The sequence below is a fragment of the Eleutherodactylus coqui genome, chromosome 1 (assembly GCF_035609145.1).
Source record: "Eleutherodactylus coqui strain aEleCoq1 chromosome 1, aEleCoq1.hap1, whole genome shotgun sequence".
NCBI classification, from domain to species: domain Eukaryota; kingdom Metazoa; phylum Chordata; class Amphibia; order Anura; family Eleutherodactylidae; genus Eleutherodactylus; species Eleutherodactylus coqui.
The window spans coordinates 148,256,101-148,277,878 of record NC_089837.1 but is presented as its reverse complement, the minus strand read 5'-3'; the positions used below and the strand labels follow the sequence as shown (position 1 = coordinate 148,277,878).

Sequence of the window (21,778 nt, the reverse complement as noted above, 5' to 3'; positions counted from 1 at the left end):
GCCATTCGTTATTGTCATTCTTGACACGCAGCTAATGTGCGCTGGGTTAATGTTGGCTTTTACTTTACTGTGAAATTGAAGTGAAGAGAACATGGAGTAAGAACCTGTGTTCTGGAGAACACTACAGATCAGCTCTGGTTTAGGCTGCATGCACACGGCAGGTCTGGATTCCTGCAGCGGAATCCCGCATGGAATCCGGCCCTGACTGTAGCCAGTGACCCACGTACCTGTATTTCTTCTTCTCTATCTGTACTGTGGATGGTCCAGCTGCCGCACATGCGCAGTACAGATGTCTCCGCGCCGTTGATAAGACGGGTCCCGCGGCCATTCCAGAATGGCCGTGGGTCGGACGGCTTCCATTGCCCTCCCCGGATTCCGCAGCAAACATCCACCCGTGTGCGTGAGGCCTTATAGAGTATTTCTTGCAAATGGTGATCTTTTAAGGGGTTTTCCCATTTCTTGCTGTTTTGCTGCAGGAAGCAGACAGCTCCATACTTTGCACAGTAGTCTCGGTTGGTACTGCAGGCTGACTGGTAATGAAGCGAATGGAAGTTAGTCTGCAGTACCAACCCGGGTCACTGCGCGATGTATGGTGCTGTCCGCTTCCTGCAGCAAATCGGCTGGAAGTAGGACAACCCCAGCTGCAGATCATTTAGCTAAATTTAACTAATGGCCATGCTAGTCTGTACAGCTGCCTTAGAACCAATTTAGAGGACCATAATGTGGCCAAATTTTAGTCCACTTCCTGTCCAATTGTGGGTCTCATGACCATAGGCTATATGCCTATGCTGCTGTAAGATCAGGTCATTCGACTGCAGTTGGCTCGCATTTGTGGCTGTAATGCAAGCACTAAATGCAGTTATGGTTGCCTGAATTAGCCCTGAGGCCACTTTCAGACTAGCGTATTTTTACCCCATATTTGTCTGTGTTTTCGCAACTGTAATACGAAGCAAATGTAAATCTATCATATTTTAAAAACGCTGCATTCACTACTTTTGTCCATTTTTGCTCTGGATTTGCATTCATTAATATTTTCTATTGGGGAAAGACAGATCCGTATTTATCTGGTAGAAAATAAACCCAACGACTGCAAATAGAGAAGCAAATGGAGATCAGACCCTGCTAAATCCTGGCGTCATCCGGGTCGGTGGCCATATTACTGCCGTGTCACAACACACTCATGTGAACCTGGCCTTGGGCTGAGACTAGACACAGACCTTCCAGTTGGAACTATTGGACTACGGGTGTAATAAGAAGATCTCGAGTAGTTCTTGGCTGCGGAGGGCAACTGTCACTTAATAGAATGTAAACCTTCTGCTACGAAGAGTCAGTGTGGTGGGCGACACCGAGGCTTATCGCAGTACAACACCGCTATCCACGGGAAAGTAGCTTGGTCATTTCTGCACAATCGCTCCCGTAAAGCGAGTCATTAGCCAATTCTTTTTAACTTATTTATTTTTTGAATCGCTGCACACGGGGATTTTAGAGCAACTTGAAAACACAGGAACTACTATTTCATCCATAAGGTAACGCAAAAAACTCTTGTAAATTACTCATTCAGGTTTAGGTGTAGCCCTAGCCGGGGGCCTGAGACACATGGCAGGCTTTCTGCACGGCACTGTATGACGGAGGGATTGTTATCGGATCGTGCCACAATGTATATTTTTATTCAGTCAGATTCCATGTGAAACAGACAAAAATCACCGTATAGCGAATTGTGAAATTGGAGTCCTACAAAGGTGCAGTATGGCTCCGTACAGCAGCAACGAGGGGCTTGTACAGTATGGCTCCGTGCAGCGGCAACGAGGGGCTTGTACAGTATGGCTCCGTACAGCAGCAACGAGGGGCTTGTACAGTATGGCTCCGTGCAGCGGCAACGAGGGGCTTGTACAGTATGGCTCCGTGCAGCGGCAACGAGGGGCTTGTACAGTATGGCTCCGTGCAGCGGCAACGAGGGGCTTGTACAGTATGGCTCCGTGCAGCGGCAACGAGGGGCTTGTACAGTATGGCTCCGTGCAGCGGCAACGAGGGGCTTGTACAGTTGAGTTATTAACCAGTGATTACAATAACAAAGCTTACTAAAGTTTATTTGACTGCGAAAATGTAGTAAAAGCGGTTGTCCCACAGTGTCTGATCTGCGGGGGTCTGACTGTATGACTGGAGGGGCAGTGCATACGCCTGGCTGTTGCTCCATTCATATAGACACTTGGGATACCTTGTATTCGTGGTTGTGGTCGGACCCCTACCGATCAGTTCCTATGGATAGATAAGTTGTGTTCGTGGGACAGTTGACTTTTAATTTTAACAGCCACTTGTTGACACGTGCAGACATTCTGTGGACTCTGTTATGTGACATACATGGCCATTTCTAGAAACAAGGTTAAGGTGCATTCACACAAAGTGGCATGTTTGTGATAAAAAACGCTCCAAAAGCTTATTTAAAACCACGTGAATTTTTGCTGTTTGACCGAATGCACACGGGTACACACGGATTCTGCAAGGGGAATCCCACACAATCCGCCGGTGGCAACCCTGGGTACCTGTCCGTGTCTTCTTTCTTCTGTACTGCGGATGTGCCAGCCGTCGCACATGCGCAGTACCGATTTCCCCTTTGCCGTCACTAGGCGATGAAGCGGAATCCGCGACCTTTCCGGCATTGTTATTCTAGATAGGCCGTGGATCAGTTGGCTTCCATTTGTTTTTTTAAATTGAAAAACGTTAACAATACGTGCAGTTTTTACCGCATCCATTGTTCGCCCGTGTGATAGCGCCTTCTCTTTATGCATTAATGAGGTTGTACTGTTCTGACTGCTGCACCAAGGTCAGTATTTGCTTTGTTATGGGGGTACTGTGGGAGTGTTGGTGGGCTTCTCTGCATGGATATCCCGTCATGTGATCTTTTATCGTACGTCTGTACACAGATCAGGCTCTGTTCACATTTGTGTTATTTACTGTCAGGTTCTCATTGAAGGGCAAAACAGCGTGCCATTAAAAATGAAAGCCATGATGCCCGTGTGCCAGGTTTGTTATATTAATCTGGCGGTCAGAACAGCGTGAATAAAGTAAAACAAGGTGTATATTATAAATGGCTTTACTCAGTTGGAAATCTATTGAGCCACAAAGTGAAGCCAAATATTTGGTCTTTTAAGTTCCCTTTGCTACATTATTGAGTCGCACCTAGTAGGGGGGACGGTGCTGAACTTGGCGATATGTAGTTCTCTATTATTTGATATGCTATTCTCATTTAAAAAGCTGTTTAAGGATGGTTTCACACACAGGGTGGGGGGGTTGTTTTTTTTTGTAAAAGCTACGGTTTCTGTGGCCGTTTTTCTTCATGCAGTCTTTTGAGCCAAAGCCAGAAGTGGATTATAAACTGCAGCTATTTAAGAAAGGTTTCACAAAGTTTTTTCTTTCTCAAATGTGTTGTCCCATCAGTAGCGGTTTAGCTGCAGGAAATAAATAGTTCCATACGTTGTGCACAGACCTGGGATGGAACTGTAGGCCTGTTGAAGTGAATAGGGCTCAGCCTGCAGTACCAACCCAGGCCATTGCATAATGGACGAAGCTGGAGGTGGGACAACCCCTTTAATGCTGCCAGGGGTCATTAATAAAGCCTCTGAGCCTTGCTTGCTGCACCAACACAAAGTGACTGCCTATATGCCCGCTTCCACTAGAAGAGCTCTCAACCACTGTGTGTGGGTGGGAGAAGCAGGAATAGCAGGATTTCTCTATGGCTCTGCACGATGAGATGTTTGGTCTGGAAACTGTAAGCATTTCTGTCTTGGAAGCTTATTTGGCATTGTTCAGTAATGGAGAAGCCTGAAAAAAATATTAAGTTTGTGTATTTTACTATTCAATCATTGTAAGTTGTAGCATTATGCTGCAATAGACAGATAAATGTAAATATAAACTATATGTGCCCGAGAAAACGTATATCTACTAGACCCAGTGTTAATTCCCATTTCCAGACTCAATTATTTCCTAAAGTGATTTAGTTAAATCAACTTTAAAGACTTAGGAAACCTTTTGTGCAAGAAATCAATGCACACATCTTACTAAGTGCAGAAACAAAATGATGCTCTTATATTGTTTGTTTTTTTTGCATTGTTTTCCTTTTCATGCATTTAGAAAGCCTCATATGTGGTTTGCAGGCTTTTTTACATTCCCTTTCCCAGCACTGATTAGCTGGTCTCTTTCATGACTGTGCAGGAGCTTAGCTGCACCTCCTCTCATCTCTTTTAGAGGCTGTGTAGCGTAACCACGCCCACTCGGTACTACACAGCTTCTCTCAGTTTATCTTATTTTCTCTGAGTACTTGCTGATTTGTTCCCCTTCACTCCTCCTGATCTCCTCCACCATACTGTCATACGGCCCTCTGTAATAGCTCAGTGGAAAGGCAGTGAACGCACGTTCACAACAGGGCAGCAGGCTAGGGGAGGAGCTGTCAGTTTACTCCAGTTTGCAGTGCCTTGAAAAATAATGCAAGCGTAAAAATCAAACAACGACAAATTTTTAATGAAAACCAATTACAGAAAGTCTTCATTTCCAAAAGCTCATTGATTAACAAAAAAAAAAGTACCAAGGTGCACGTAGCAGCTAAGATCCGTGATACATTCAATAATGTTGTCTTAATTATCAGCCATGAACCGCCTGCCATGTAAGCTGTGTAATAGGGCTTATTTACCAGCCTACATTTTGTGGTCCTAGTTCACATCCATAAATAGATGGGAAGTCTTACATTCTTTGTCCTATTCTAGCTTTGCATTGTGATAACCCTTCACTCTCCCAGTGTTAGTGCTGTCGCACAAAATCAACTTGTTGCCTCTCGACTGGATGGATAGGTGATGAGCATCCAATTGGTGGGATTCTGACTGCTTGGGACCCCAAAAACCACAAGTATAGGGATTCAAAGTGCGTTGGAATTAACGGTGGCCGTGCGTATGAGTACAAGCACTTGGTTATGTCTGACAGCCCTATAGAAATGAATGAAGTGGAAATGCGCAGTTATGGCCTCTGTGTCCTTGATTGGTGGGATATCCATTGGTCAGCCCCCCCCCCACTAATAAGACACTGATTGTAAATACATTATCCGTTAATTTTCTGGGACAACCCTTTAAAGTCTCTTACTTAAAGGGGTAGATGGATAGGGGGATGAATATATGATCACTAGATCCCAAGTCTCCTGTTCCTCCTCCTTGCAGGACTGCAGTAACTAGTAGTCTGAGTGGGGAGTGATGGTCATACATGTGCCCTGCTGCTGCAGTCAAGGTCTATAGTATGTTCACCTGATCGCATATTCAAATATTTGTGCATAGATTGCTGCCATCACAGGTTTGTCAGCCTTGATGGTATTTCTTTATGATCTGTATTGTTCTTTGCACACTTTATTAGAGACTGGGGAAAATGTTTCTTTAATGTTTAGCAGATTCTGGTCATACTTGTTAAAGGGGTTTTCTAGGACATAAAAAGGTTAAATGTCCTTAAAATAAAGAAAAATTGAATACTTCTCTCTCCCCCGCACTTCCCATCCAAAGCTGCAGCCCTATTGCCCACTGCGCGGAACCCGGGAGAAGTGGCGGACAGTCACGTGCCGTCCATTCTACGCTTGGCAGCTCAGCCATTCACAGGCTTTAGCAGCTGTAGAAAAATGGCTGCTGAAGCCTTAAGGGGTCATGTGCATAATGAGCGGCACATGACTGCCCACTTTGGCTTCCTGATTCTGGATAGGGATCAGTGGGGACAGGTGAGTATTCAATTTTTCTTTATTTTAAGGTGGTTTTAATTCTTTAGGGTTCAGTTGTTTGTGTTTTTTTCCTATTGATGCTCAGTATAGCGCAGCAAGATGCAGGATTGTATCTACGAATAAAACGTGTGCTGGTCGGAAACCTGGCAGATCCATTATAAGGCAATGGAGAAAAAGCATCAGAACTGATCCAATATAGCTTCTATAAAAATGGAAATCATGACGCCTGTCTGACTGAAGCTTTAGGCACGTCCAACATTGGTGGGATTGCTGTGAATTCTACACAGAAAGTTTGTGGCTATTTACAGTTTACTATATACAGACGGGGTTTGAAAAACCTCAACCGAGCTGGAATGAATGGTAGCATGCCGCAAGTTTTCATGTCTGCACCATGCTGCTTATTTTCCACAAAGGCTGTGGCTTTTCTCCAGGGCTTCACCATGCAGAGGATGGAATCTGTAATAACAGCTGCATGCAACTCATGTGGATTTTGCTGCACAAAAAAGTGCATCTCCATCAGGACTTTCCCTAAAGGACATCGGCCATGGCAACCAATCCAGGGTTTTTATACTTTAAAATTGCACCAACACATTAGACTGTTACTGGATCCACCTCCAGTCTGATGTGTATAGACTGTTCCTTCTGGCAGGTGTTGGAAGCTGCAGGGCAATAAGCCCCTGTCGGTCACCTCTGTGTCTCTTTTGTATTGCATACAGCTGAGCAGAGCATGCATAGGGATGGGGGGGATCAGCAGCTAGCTGTGGCCCTTTAACAGGGGCAGATATCTGCCATTGTCAATGATTGCCCTGTGTTTGAAAGGCTGCAATCAGCGAGTGGTTGATCACCTTGCTACAAAAATCGTTGTCGGCAGCCCCTCTGCCCATGTATATGTGCTGCCTACAATAATGAAAGTGTACATGTACCCATGTAGTTTACACCAGTCTCTGTGAAGGCCTTTAAAATAAATGCCGATGGACCAATTGGAGCTTGTCATTGGCCTTAAATTGGCCCATATAAAGAGGACCTTTAGGCCTCATGTCCACGGGCAAATTAAGAATTAAAATCCGGAGCGTTTTTACCGCACGCGGATCCGTGCCCCATAGGAATGCATTGACCACCCACGGGTAGATAAATACCCGCGGATGGTCAATAAAAATGAATAAAAAAATTTCTGGAGCATGAAAAAAAATAGACATGCTCCATTTAGGTGCGGATCACGCGTGCGGGAGCTCATAGAGCACATAGCTCAATTGATCTCCCGCATGAAAAATAAAAGACAATTACAGTGCATCCGCAGCTCAAATCCGCGTTACAAATCCGCAGCGGATCTGATTTTCCCCGTGGACATGAGGCCTTAGGGCTCCCACACACTTGCGTTTTTTTAAGGCTGTTTTTTGTTAACACGATTGTCAATAGGACTTTCTAATGTTAAAAACGCAATCCACATGGCTCACTAGAAATTTTCATCTAGACTTTGAAGAACATTAGTGCTAATTATGTATTAATATCTTGTAAGGTCTCTTTGAGAAGTGTATAATGCAGCTGCAGTCCGGTCTTCTGAAACCAGCCAAAAAGATGGGAATTGTCAGTTATTATAGACCATGCTGAAACAGATATGTTAGAAGAGCAAAGACTTGTATTCTTTGATAGAACAATTTTAGGACCTCTTTTCTTAGAACTCCCCCACACCCACCCCATTAGCAAGGACTGCAACACCCAGTTGTCAATTGTGAATATTCAGGAGGAATAACAGAGGAGCAGCACAATGGAGAGGAGTTATTCCATGAGGAATACTTACTGAAACTAACATGTCAGGAGAGCGGAGAGGTATCTGTGCTCAGACCGTTGTATATATCCATGCCAGTTGAGCGTACGGCTAAGGACTGTTCCGAACATTTAAAGAAGTCTGTCCGTTTTTTTTTATGTCCTATTAACATTATCTACGCATCTGCATCTGAACAGTGAATGCCACGGTAAATTGATTTTCAGCTGAGACTTACATCATGAGATATCGCAGCTGCAGTTTTTCCTGTGCTGTATGCAGATTAGCAGGGAACTATCCAATGATCACTACACCGATAAGCAGTCTGGGCTCTCCCTGCATCTTCAACTCAAAAACATCCCTTTGTTTGCTGAATGACAGCTCCAGCTCTGCCCGCTGGAGATGTCATGTGCTCCTCCAAATGTGCCTGCACCGCACTGAGGGTTTGGGTGCATTTGGGAGTCATAACGCATGCGCCCAATTCCTCAGTGCAGGGCAGGCACATTTGGTGGAATGTATGACGTCTCCGGCAGGCAAAGCTGGCGGTGTCCTTCAACAAAGAAGGGAGTGTGTTTGAGTTGAAGACGTGGGGAGAGCCCCGGCTGGAGTAGTGAACCACCCATCAGACAGTCCACCGTTAATTTAAATACAGCGCGGGAAGAATTCCGGTGACCATCTCAAGATGGCAGCCTCCGCTGAAAGAAAATACATTTACTGTGACTTTCCTCGATCATGTGTGAGTATATTGTGTTAAGGGGATAAAAATAACATGACATTTCCTTTAAATCCAGTATTTTTAGATTCCAAACAAGACTATTTAAAGGGTGTATAATAGCTGGCTACATGGCGTGTGAGGTGCTCTGATTTCTTGTTTCTATAATAGCTGTGTAGATATGTATATTTACCTTACCTTAGGTCAGTGCAGGTAAACTATTCCAACAGGGAGTTTTTTTTTTTCTTTTCATGATCCCAATGTTAGTAGTCAGTATACGCCTACAATATATCCGTAGACTTGACGCCATATTTGTAGCGGTATTTTTAAGTGGGTGTCAAGACTCTTCAGTATTCTGTAGTTGACTATCTTGCTTAGAACAGGTCTATCGTATTTAGCATATGGAGGCAGAACCCGGGTGTTGGTCATACACAGCATTGCTTCTGCAGACAGGGAGGGCTGTCTGTCATTAAGTGACACTGCAGGCTCATACAGAGAGCTTTAAATCTATACATTACTGATAGGAATCTTTGCCTACACAACTGTGCCAGACTCGCTTCACTCCAGACCATACTAAATGCAGCAGCTAGGCTCATTTTTCTATCCAGTCGTTACTCAGACGCCTCTGCATTATGCCAGTCACTGCATTTGCTGCCCATCCACTGCAGAACTAAAATTTAAACTCCTCTACCTGACTCACAAAGTTCTGCATGGCGCTGCACCACCATACATCGCCTCCCTACTGTCAGTGCACCACCCAGCCCGCTCACTCCGATCGGCTAACACACTCAGACTAAACACCCCTGTAATACGAACCTCTCATGCTCACCTACAGGACTTCACCAGAGCAGCACCCATCCTGTGGAATGCTCTACCCCAAGGCATCCGGACAATTCCCGATGCACGAAATTTCAGACATGCCTTCAAACTGCATCTCTTCAGGGAAGCATACCAAATCTCCTGACCTAGTCCCTCGCCCCTCCCTATGGCGCCCCACCCCGTTTGCCTTCTAATAATTGATCTGCACATGAAATTCCCTATGGCCTGTGTGCCCCATGCCTTGCTCCTCCCCCCCCCCCCACACCCCTTGCACCTCCTGTACCACCCCCAACCCATTTGTGTCAAACCCAATGTACCTCACATTGTAATTGTATTGTTTTGCATTTATCCATGCCTGAAAGCGCTGCGGAATAAGTTGTCGCTATACAAATAAAGATTATTATTATTATTACCTCTTGCCCTATAACCTGCTGCCAGCAGCTGGAGCATTATGACCTACATGACAGATCAACTTCAGGGGGATTTCACAAGGGATGTCATTTCCGCCATACAAAAGCCAATGCAGAATTTTTTGTGAGGACCCACATCAAAATCCCCCCATGTTGCATGCAGACTTGGGTACAAATTCACTCCCATATTTGAAGGGGTGAAATATGTAGTCAACAAGTTGGCGTATACATTGACATTCTCTGCATCTAAAATCCACATTGCAGGTCAGTTTACCCTGCAGATCATTCCTACGACGGGTGGATGAGCTTTCTCAAAATCTCATTGATATTGCTTGCCCTGTAAAATGTTGCAGATTTTCTGCAGGTAAAACCACAGCGTTTACGCGACACGTTCCATTAGTATCCAAACCCCATTTACATGGAGGAATTTTTATCTATTTTTTCCCTACGTTGGAAGCAACAAGAAAAAGCCTCTGAAGATTCTTGTAGAGGAATGACTGCAGGTACTGGAGCTCCTCTAATATCATCTGTAGGATCTCTCTCATACTTGATACAAGGATCATCATGAGATTTCTTAAGTGCATGGTGCTTCAAGCAGCGAGTAGCACAAAATGTTCCTCCTTTTCAGGAATCCTGCAAATTACTTTTTTGGCAAATATGTTATTTAGTAATGTTCTCTTTTAAGCCTGTAGTTCTAAAACTGATGCAGAGGACAGATGGGAGAAGCTGCCAGTGTCAACCACTAAGATTCCACCTCTTTGGCCAATGAAGGCAGCGACCCAATTACGTGACCCAAGCAATTAGTCCAGCCTTTTCTTGCAGCAGTTTTGATATCCCTTCCATATTATTTTTTATCTGTTCGGTTAGAACAAAAAGGGAACTCTCTTACACACTTTGGGAGAAAAACTAGTGCACAACTCCTGGTTACCACTCCGATGTTCTAAATGTATGGATTTATGATTTTATTCCTATTTACCTCACAAGGAGTAATTGAAGTTATATGTGGTCTTTTAAGGAAACGATCATTGGAGGCTATGGTCACATCCATGGAATCCAACGGACCATTACAAGCTTCTTTCAGTTGCGAAACACAAGAGACCCCGTTATAAGGCAACCGCTAATGTGCTCATTCGGTATTGTATTGTGTTTTTCATTAATGGTGAAAACCAAGACACAGAAGTGAACAGAATACGACTCTGTTCTATCTGTGCCATTGCTCATGGAAAAGTAACACTGTGACAACAATAGCCAATGAGGTCCGTCATGTGCTGTGGCATCTGTTTCTAAGAGCAGCCGCAAAGCAAATGTGAACAGAGTCTTGCTGGTTAATAAGTATTGTTGTAAAGTCTATTTTAGAGAAGAAATATGTGGTTGTTTATGGCAGAAGGTGCTGAGATATTACAGTGAGGCGATCCTCCCATTGTCTACTTGTAACAGGAGAAAGTTCAATAAACTCAATACACATTACAATTACAGTGTAATTACAATAATCCATCATGTGAAGACTGGAGCTGAGAAGCCGTTGCTGAAATTAGAAGCTGGCAAGAACCTGAAGCCTCACATGTGAAATGTATGTTACCGACGTCATGTCAGCACATGTATGTTTTATATTGGATAAATGCTCCACCTGCGTGACATCATACTTTTTTAAAATTTTTTACCTAAACTGTGCTGTTTTCTGTGTTCCACTCATCACATCTTATTTTCCCGACTGAGCTGAAAGGTACAACTTTTCTTTTTTTTGCCAAATAATAAACATGTTAAAAAACATTTGTGTGTAAGTTAGAAAGGAGGAGTACAGATTTTTTTTTTTTTAAATTCATTATTCAACTAGTCCCCCAGTATATAGAAGAGAGCTAAGTGTTACCTTTTTTCAGTTATTACTTTCTATGTGAAACTTAGTTTTTTTTTCTCCTTAGATGGTCATGTGATTTCATTTCTGACGAACTCAGATCAACTTGGGGTTATGGATTCATTTTCTAGTCAGAGTCTCAGTTTGTGCAATACTGTTAAATGGATCTACCACAGAAACTGCCTAGAGGTGGACACAGGCACTCCTATCAGTTACTGATGATGATCACACAGTTATAATAGAGGAGGTCACAGCTCATCCCTCTGCCTGTACACTTTTGTTTATTTAGAAGAATATACAAAGTAAAGATGAAAGCCTCCCCCCCCCCCCCGAGGGGAGGCGGGCAGAGTTAGGAAGTGCAGGAAAGAAAGAGAAACCAGAGCAGGGTCTAGGATAGCCACCTTCACCCCTCCCCCTTTTGATTAATGGTTATGGTGGATCTGCAAGCACAACATCACTGCAGAGGTAGTTGAAGGCAACCAGTAGGTTGATGTAGCTCTCTGTAAAAATGAGTTTGAAACCCCTGCCCTAAGGCTAGAGGTACAGAGCGGTAATGCACATTGTGCCAAAGAAACTTGGGTGCAGCTCGCATCAGACAGCACATGGACACTTGTCCGATCTACACAGACCCTGAACATTAAATGTTCTCATCTGTGAAACTGGACATCCCATCAGTATTTTCTCATCAGTGTGAAGAACTATGCAGGCATATATCCCCACAGGCTATAATGAGGGCCATGTGCTGTCCATCAAATACTTGGACAGCAGACGGCTAAAAAATACAGTTATGTGCGTTTAGCCCTTACGATGCCTGCTTTACCTCATAGGCTCCAATCTTCAGTATATGACAAGAGTAAGGAACTTTGTTTTCTTTTTTTTAAGGGATGAGCCACACCGTTATATTGTTCACCTCACCCCTAGCCAGGCTTGATATCTACATTACGCAAGATAAGAGACATGTTACTTCTTGATGAAGATTCCACTAGGACCTGATCTGTTGCACTAAGGCTAATTTCACATGGGCGAGTGCGATAGCGTGCTCACCAACATGCGATGCCCCTATACCGAGAATGATCTTTGAAGAAATTATTAAACAGCATGTGTGCAAGCACTTGGGTAAAAATGGAGTAATTAACCAGAGCCAGCATGGGTTTGTAACAAACAAGTCATGCCAGGCGAATCTAATTTCCTTCTATGATAGAATCACCGACTGGGTTGATCAGGAAAATGTGGTAGATATATTATATCCTGACTTTAGTAAAGCATTTGCTAAAGTTTCTAATATCATACTTATTGGAAAAACAAATGACCAAATATGGGATTGACAAGGCAACTGTTAAGTCTCATGCCCACGAGCGCTCATGGATTTATGCCGTGGGAGTACCACGATTAAAAACAAAGTGCCTGTGAGTGATCACTCATAATTTCCGCAGCCTTGTGTTCAGTCTTGTGGCAAACAGGTGCACCTGGGACTATCCTCATTGATTTATGATGGAATCGAAGACCTCTGGGTTCAATGACCAGTTTATGGAAGAAGCTCCTTATCTGGTCTAGGTGTATACGCATAATTTCTGGTATAGTGGCTACCATGGGAAAGTCATAGGGATAAGAAATATTTACTCCCATCTCTCTTAGATGGGCCACCATTTCCTCTACCACTTTGGTATTTTCACTGTCCCTAGAGTGTTTACCAAAGGGTAGGTACACAAACTGAAAGTGGGGCATTTTTGAACATAGTCGGATCACAAATCTAAGGTACTTTTGGTTAATTAGGTCTATGGGGATGTGGTAATACGCATCCTTTAGATCAATTGTACACATGACAATTTTTATTAGTTAAAGTGAATCTTCTAGTTTAAATTTTAAATCTGTGATAAACTATATATTCATTAAGTGATTTTATGGTTCTGAAGGAAACATTAGATTTGCACACTATGATTAGTGGGGAATAGAAGCCTTTCCCCACTCCTCTCTGGGTACTGGAATAATTGCTCCTATAGCCAATAGATCCAGGACACCATTCTCCAATCTTTCCAGGAGCAGTAAAGATTGAAAGGGAGTTGTTAGAATTTTCAACTCTGCCGGAAAGTCTTGTTTGCAACACCCAAGCATTGTTTGTTACTCATCTACAGCAATACCAAAATCGAGAGAGTGTTACGCCACTGGCCCCAAAGAACTGTTTGGACTCAGATTTAGGACTATGTAGGAAGTTCCTATCTTTTCCTCCTTTTGGATAGGACCAGCTCCCGAATTTCCCTTTCTGTACTTTAGGTTGAAACCTGAGTTTAAGACAGGACGGAATCTTTTTATATTGTCTGTCTTTTCGAAAGCTTTTTTTGTCCTCAGCTTTTTCTAGGAGTTCACGGTCAAACACAATTTCCCACTGATAGGGGATCAAACATAATTACCGTATATACCGGCGTATAAGGCTAACCCCAACTATCGCCTTATAAGCCGGGAAGACGGTGTCAAAAAAAAACAAAAACAAAAAAAAAAAACAACCCACAGTACTCACCTCCCCCCAGCATTCTGCAGCGCTGCTGCAGGCTGTCACTCCCTCCTCGTCCCTGACAGAGCATTGCTTTCTGAAGACGGGGCTTGAAATCCCCCGCTTCCAGAATGCTATTGCTGTGATTGTCTGATGCCGCATGAGTTAGCCAATCACAGCCAATCAATGATGTAATTGAATGGCTGTGATTGGCTGACACCGTGTGAGTTAGCCAATCACAGCACTAGCTTTCTGGAAGCGGGAATTTCAAGCCCCGCATCCAGAAAGCAATGCTCTGGCGGGGACGAGGAGGGAGCGAGAGCCTGCAGCAGCGTCGCAGAACGCCGGGGGAGGCGAGTACTGTTTTTTTTTGGACCCCCCTTTTTTTTTTGTATTACCGGCATATATGACAAGATTTTAGCCATAGTGCCCGCCTAGTTGAATTGCCTAGAACAGCATTTTTAGCTCCAAACTTTAGGGTTTCAGGAGAAGGATCTGTCAGAAATCCAATAGTCATTTTGAGTAATGGTAAATAGTTGATTATGTCCTCTCTGGGGGTCTTTGGCTAGATAACCATCTGAAACAGAATACTAAGCCAAATGAACACGAAGCAAGCCACAGCAGTAGCAGCAACATTTGTTTCAAGGGTATGGACAAAAGTATTTGGATACTGCAGAAAATCAGCAAATATGCAAATACTGAGTTTGCCCCACGGTATACTGGGAAGCGCATGGGTAAAATAAAGAGCTGCTAATTTTGTAATAACCATTCATTCATCCGATCGAGCACTTGTGGGACGAACTGGATCGACGGGTACGACACCGCCACCCACAGCCATCGTCACAACAATGTCTTCTCACAGCCTGGCACGGAGAGTGGCGAGCTGTTCCTGCCCAGACATACAGAGAACTTCTGGAAAGTATGCCTCAACATGTTACTGCTGTAATACAAGCAAGAGGAGGGCCGAAATGTTACTAAATAAAATAATAAAGCACTTTTTCTGAAAAACATGCAGTGTCCAAATACTTGTCCATATAGTGTATTCTGTGATTTCCCATGATTTCTTTAATAAAGGCTCAATCTTCCTATCCATGGGCTCCCTAAGTTGTGAGTAGTCTTCAAATGTCAGGGGAGGGTTTCTTAACAACCTTTGCTACTCGGATATCAATTTTTGGGATTTCTTCACATATCCCGATATCATCTGGAGAAAAAAGTTTAATCTTTAAACTCTCAAGAGATGGTGTTTTCTTTGCCTCACCCCACTCATCCAGCTGTTTCAATGTTTCATGACGGGAATAACATTATGCGGCGGGACCTAAGACCCCCTAAACATCTCATCTTGAATGGATGTAAGTTGTAGAATCTCTTCCACTCATGTCTCTCACTCCCTTGAGGAGCTTCCATATGTCATATGAAGAAATATAGTATTTCTCGCTCTAGTCAATAATCAGAGGACCCTCTCTGTCTGCTTGTTCCTCATCCGACAGATATTGAAAGAAATCCTCTGAATCTGAACTAGAAGGTTCTAACTAAAGATGAGCGAACACCAAAATGTTCGGGTTTGCGTTATTCGAAACGAACTTCCCGCGATGTTCGGGTGTTCGTTTCGAATAACGAACCCCATTGAAGTCAATGGGCGACCGGAACATTTTTGTATTTCGCCGATGCTCGCTAAGGTTTTCATGTGTGAAAATCTTGGCAATTCAAGAAAATGATGGGAACGACACAGCAAGTTCTCCTCTGCCACAGCTGTAACAGCTGTGGCAGAGAAGAATGATGTTAGCCCATTGAATTCAATGGAGCCGTCAATACAGCCGACTCCACTGAATGCAATGGGCTGCCGGCGATCGCGGGATGAATTGTCGGAAAGGGGTTAAATATATAAGCCCTTTCCTGCAATTCATCCAGAAATGTGTAAAAATAAAAAATATATATATACTCACCTGGTGCCGACAGACGGAGTTCAGCGCGGCAGGCTGCAGTTCTCCTGAACTGCTCTGAACAGCTGTGAGTAGTATTCAGCAGCCGGGGATTTATGATTCATGAATTCATGAATGGGTGTGAGTGAGGGCTGGCCTCTGATTGGTCAGGCTGTGACCATTCAGAGGCATCTTATTCAGCAGGCGGGGATTTTAAATCCCCGGCTGCTGAATACTACTCACAGCTGTTCAGAGCAGTTCAGGAGAACTGCAGCCTGCCGCGCTGAACTCCGTCTGTCGGCACCAGGTGAGTATATATATATTTTTTATTTTTACACATTTCTGGATGAATTGCAGGAAAGGGCTTATATATTTAACCCCTTTCCGACAATTCATCCCGCGATCGCCGGGAGCCCATTGCATTCAGTGGAGTCGGCTGTATTGCCGGTTCCATTGAATTCAATGGGCAAACATCGTTCTTCTCTGTCACAGCTGTTACAGCTGTGGCAGAGAAGAAGGATTTGTCTTCTATATGTTCTCAATGGGGTTGGCGCTGCTGCCGCCGGCCCCATTGAGCGCATATAGAAATGATTTCTCAGGGAAGAAAGTTAAAGTAACCCGAACATCCGAACATCGTGTGGTGATCGTTACGAATAACGAACATCCCGAACACCCTAATATTCGCCCGAGCATCAAGCTCGGACGAGTACGTTCGCTCATCTCTAGTTCTAACACATTGGATCTTTTGGTTTGTCTGGAAGGACCCGGTTAAGAAGTAGAGGAAAGGTTTGAGATGGAAGCCTGAACCTCCTTTCTGCCTATGCTTCTACTATTTATTAGGGTGCCCTATACCTTTTTTTTTTTTTTTTTTAAGTAGTACACTCAACACAATTTTTTTTAATAATATTGTCAAGTTTTTTTGGCACACAGAGCACATTTTCTAGCCTTCGTTTTGACATTGTGTCTGGACCTCTGCGTTTCTCTGTCACCCTGCAATGACAAGAAAATCATATTGCTAAACCAACAAGTACATTATAGACATTTTGACCAGGACGACCACTCACGGTTTGCTGGGTTTCTGCATCACCTTCAGAGACATCCATGGCGTTTATTGAAGTAGAGTAGGCTTACTGAAAGCAGTTGTAGGCTAGAAGTAGCAGCACCACCTTTTCCTAAGAACTAGTGAAGTTAAATGAGATACATTGGCGTGATTGAACACTGTCTCCTGGGCAAATGTAGCCTTGGGTATGCCAGAGGCCTGAAACATTCAACACTTTTGTTGTAGTTTAAAAAAAAACAAAAAAAAAACATTTAGCCAAAAAAAAAAAAAAGTGGATCGTTTTGTTAAACGTTGGGGGTGAACTCCAGCCAGTGGCACTGGCAATATTGTACAGTTAAAGGGAAGAGTGACTCAACAAATCCTGGAAGACAATGTCCTGCACTAAGTGAAGAAACTGCAGTTCAAAAGAGGTTAATTATGACACAGACAATGTCTCAAGAAAAAGCGACAAAAAAAAAAAAGCAAGGTCTACATTTTGTTCTTCACAGTCTGTGCATTTGATTTTTATTATAGCAAATACCCAAAGGATTTGGGAACATGAAGCCTTCTGCATAGAAGAGGGGGAGAAAAATTCCAAAATAAAAAAATATACAGATTGAAAGCTGGAAAAAGAACAGTTTGGAGGCTATGATTTTTGTCAAAAGGGTTACGAACTATTGACCAGCTGAATACAACTTCTGCAGATGCCATCAGTATACCTATATACGAGAGTCGGGAAGGGAATTGTCTATTTTTAGGGAGAGCACCTCTGGGAAATATGCAAATGGCAAGATAGAACAAGGTCTCTACAAGGCCATCTAGTGGAAGGCAGCAATCCTTCAAGTCATGTCAGATCTTTTAACAAGTCTTGTAACAATGACTGGCAATTTAGAATCTTCTCCAGAAGGAAGAGAGAACCATGCATGGACAGCTGTTTTGGGGCGATTGCCCCTCATCAGCGTGCAATAGATTTCTGGCTTTGGGTCATAATTCCCAGTCATTGTTACAAGACTTGTTAAGAGGTCTGACATTGCAGGAATGTTGCCTTCCAATAGTTGGCACTGTAGAGGCATTATTCCATCATCCCATTTGCCTATACTTATATGTACAGACACCGCTCCAGATCCATAAATATACAATGAAGCATTCCTGTAAACGCACAGATACAATGTCCAGCAGTCATTTATTTTAGATAGAAAAAAATGTCAAGGTTAGATAAGGCAAAGATAATCCGCTAAATATTTAAATAAAACACTAAAGGGAACGTATAACAAAAAGTTTTGCTTGATTGGGCTGTAAACATTTTAATAAAATATGCAGTAAACATAGTGGTAAATCTTTGGACTAAAACAAGGTTCCAATGTATATTTAACAATCCATTACAAATTTAAAAAAAACAAAACAAAAAACAACTATTTGTCCGAGCTTCAGAAAGGTTGTGGTAGCTACTGGGTAACAATAGAGAATTTGAAGACTTCCATCCGGATTGTATAGAAGAATTTCTCTATTTGGCCTGTGGAGCAGTCACCAGATTTGACACTTTGAAAAAACTTAAGTAGGAATAATAAAACCTCCTCATCGGGTTTTCATTGTGATTAAACTAACTTAGGGCTCCTACCCACATGCGTGTTTTTTTTTTTTTAACGCTGCGATATCACTATGGTTTTTTAACGCGTTTGTCAACGGGACTTTTTAATGTTAAAAACGCATCACAAGTTTGTGCTTTGGAATTTTTGTGCGATGAGTTTTTAACATTAGAAAGTCCCATTGACAATTGTGCTAAAAAAAAACCAGTGACACAGCTATTGGTTCTTATCTCCATATATGGTGGGGCTGCCCGTCCAGCGCTCCTTTCTGGAGGGAGGTGGAAGGGGTTCTGAGATTGCTTTCCCCCGCCTTAACAATCTTAGCAGACATGATCTTCCTTTGGAGGCCATCCGCAAGCTTTCATCCCCTGAAAAATAAATTGCTAGCATTTCTGTTGGATGAAGCAAAGGCCCTTATCGCTCTGCATTGGCTCCAGAAGGCTCCTTCTTCCCTCTCCCAGTGGGAGGAAAAGGTTGATATGATTTGCAACATGGAAGAGCTGTCTAGTTGGGCGAGGGGTACTCACGAGAGTTTTATACAGATCTGGTACCCCTCGCAAAAACTGAGACAAAGGCTTTAAGTGTCCGTCCTGAGCCCATGGAGAACCTATCTGTTATGCTAGAGACCAGTGTAATAAAATGCTTGGGCTATGGGACAGGCTCTCCTGCAGCGACTAGAACTAAAGGGCCCTGGATCGAAGCGTGGATGGTGGCGTCTGGGACAAACTGGATGAGGGTGAGAACTGTGATATATTTTGATTCAGCAGCTTCTCGTTCCCTCCCCTCCACCATGCCCTACCCTCCTTGCCTTCCCCTCACTCTTTGTCCATCCCCCCATCCTCTTTTTACACTTTTTTTTTGTCTATTAGAAGGTGGGAGAAGGTAGAGCTCTCGTTGGAGATGCGATAGGAGCTTTAGTGGCCGTCTCCAACTGCAAGAGATCCCGACAGATATATTTGTATCTGTTTCTTGAAGATTATAAGACTATGCTTTCTTTAATATGGTTTGTACGAAAACCTTTTCAAAAAATTGTCAAAAATCTGATAAAAAAAAAATGCAGCCATATCGCAGTGTTAAAAAAAAAAAAAGCAAGTGGGCAGGAGCCCTTATAATTATAATTACTTGGTGCAATATACATACAAAATAAATATCAAACATTTAAATGTAAAGAACTGCTAAAGGGCAGTAAGAAAAAAAACAAAACCCCCAGAAAACAAAGACATTACCTGTTTCCTCTCATTTATAGTAAAATATTCTATTCGGCTTCTGAATTGCCTTTAACGGATGCTCAATTTACAAAAGGTGACAGAAAGTAGTTATGACCACCACATTTGTCCCAGAGACCCTTGAAGGCCTTTAAATCTGCTCGGTTCCGCTTTTAGCTTGTTACTATGGATATCCCACATATTTATAGGGTAACTGTTAGATCAAGGCAACCTCACACTCAAGGACAACATGAAATTGTATCGCCATGTATCTGATTTTAAGACTGTATTGATACATATTTTTGTGCTTCTATAGTGTAGGCAGTATAATCCGCGCACAGTTTGCTTTATTAATGTCGTACACAAACCTCGTCAATGAGCTAAAAGGAGGAACTATCCAAATTATATTGTCAGCATAGTCTTTAAATGGAATCTATAACTGGGTCTTGTGCTGCAAGTCCACATTAGGGCGATTTCACACAAATGTAAGACATTTCATGTTTAGGTTACGGCTGCAACATTCAGACTCTGTGCTAAATGAAGTTTGGTCTATAGCAATCAAGAGTCATAATGCCCACAGGAAGTCCAAGTGTTGCAGCTGTAATGTGAATAAAAACGGGCTGTGTCATAGCCATGTGAAACGGACTACTACCTTAAGGCACTATTCCACGAGCCCCATTAACACTTGGGCAAGAGCATCAATCATTGGGCTGCACCTGCGTTTGCAGGTTCAGTCCGCCTATTGTCAGGGAGACACAAGCACTAGTGCTCATGCAATAGCACCCTATTTATATGGTCACTCAATGTGTGTAAGACCCTGTACACAAGTCAGCAGCAAAAACACTGGCACCAAATACCTTAATAAATTCAAAACTATTCAATAACTTTGGCTAAAAAAAACAAAAACAAACTGACAAACTAAAAACACAAAAATAAGGAAAATCCAGTCAATAAATATGCCTGCAACTAGCAAGGCATAACATATTGCACATGAATGGGATGATAGCTCATCGAGTAGAACGGAAAGAAAAGTCTTTTTAACTCACTCTAAGATGGAAAAAAGTTGGTGCCGTTGTATTGTTGAATGCGTGAAATAAGCAACATATGGCTCTCCATCATCACAGCGCAATACACAAACATTAATGGAAACCCCTATTCTGAGATCAGACGACCACTTCAGGCTTACAGGTAAAAACTGGATTCAATATTCTGTTCTTTCATATTTCTTGATATAAGACAAGTGTTTCAGGTGTAATAAATAGGATAAGGCGGTTATCTACAGGAGACTGGTAAGACATTTATACCAGTAAGACCCGCCAGTTAACATGTAGTCGAATCCATGGTCGTAAGAGTCAAGATGCTTCTGTCATTTGAATAGTAGGGATCCATTTCACTCCAAGATCTAGAGCAACAAAAAGAAACAAATGGGCAATCTAGAAACGTCTGTCAATAAAATAACTTAATGTGTCCTAATGATCTTCACTGGAGAAGGACTCTTGGATACTGGAATCATTAAATTGTTAAGAATGTATAATGATCGTTATAGAACAGAGCACACATAAATCTAAGCATTAACGCATAGTGACCATCTGCTGTTTGACTTTTTTTTTTTTCTACTAGATTCTCAAAAATGCATAGAAGTTCAAACATGCAACATTTTCTAATTTGTAGCATTGGTTCACCTTACCGTGTGATTCTACTTAAAAAGAGGAGACTTTACATAATAGATACACAGTAAATATATTGAAACTATTAATTGTTCTTGCGTTAGGGTGCTGGGGCGGAGCTTCATAGGCTTTATAATACACTGCTGTACTGAAGTAAAGTAGTGTAATAGAAGAATGATAAAATATGTGAGATTCAATTTCCTTGGTGGGAAACAATAAAAGGTAAAAAAAAAGTATTTAAAAAAAGATTTAAAATAAAAAAAAAAAAGTTAACCCCCCTCCCCCTAAATTATTTTAAAAAAACACTAAAAACTTATTTTTAAAAAGTTGCAAAAAAAATTAAACCCAAAACGAATTTTAAAAAAATTGTACACTACGTTATATGTACCCAAAAATTATGCCATTAAAAAAATACAACTTGTCCAACAAAAAAACAAAAACAAAACTCATATGGTTATGTCAATGGAAAAATTTTAAAGTTATGGCTCTAGGAATGCAACAATGAAAAAAAACTATGCCTTAATTACGATCTAATTTTTCAAACCAGCTTCGTCACTAAGGAGTTAAATATAAAGA

At 42.4% G+C, this 21,778-nt stretch overlaps 1 protein-coding gene across 2 annotated transcripts in view; it reads right to left on the bottom strand.

The window, feature by feature from the left end:
- Positions 1–17,908: 17,908 nt before the first annotated feature.
- ATP11B (ATPase phospholipid transporting 11B (putative)) overlaps positions 17,909–21,778 on the bottom strand; it is a 106,774-nt gene continuing 102,904 nt past the window's right edge. For both annotated transcript variants that reach the window (XM_066601582.1, XM_066601581.1), the window contains one exon: positions 17,909–20,937. Coding sequence is in view for 1 of the 2 variants with exons in the window: in XM_066601581.1 (XP_066457678.1) it covers positions 20,856–20,937 (82 nt within the window). In the remaining variant the exon portion in view is untranslated. The remainder of the gene's footprint in view (positions 20,938–21,778) is intronic.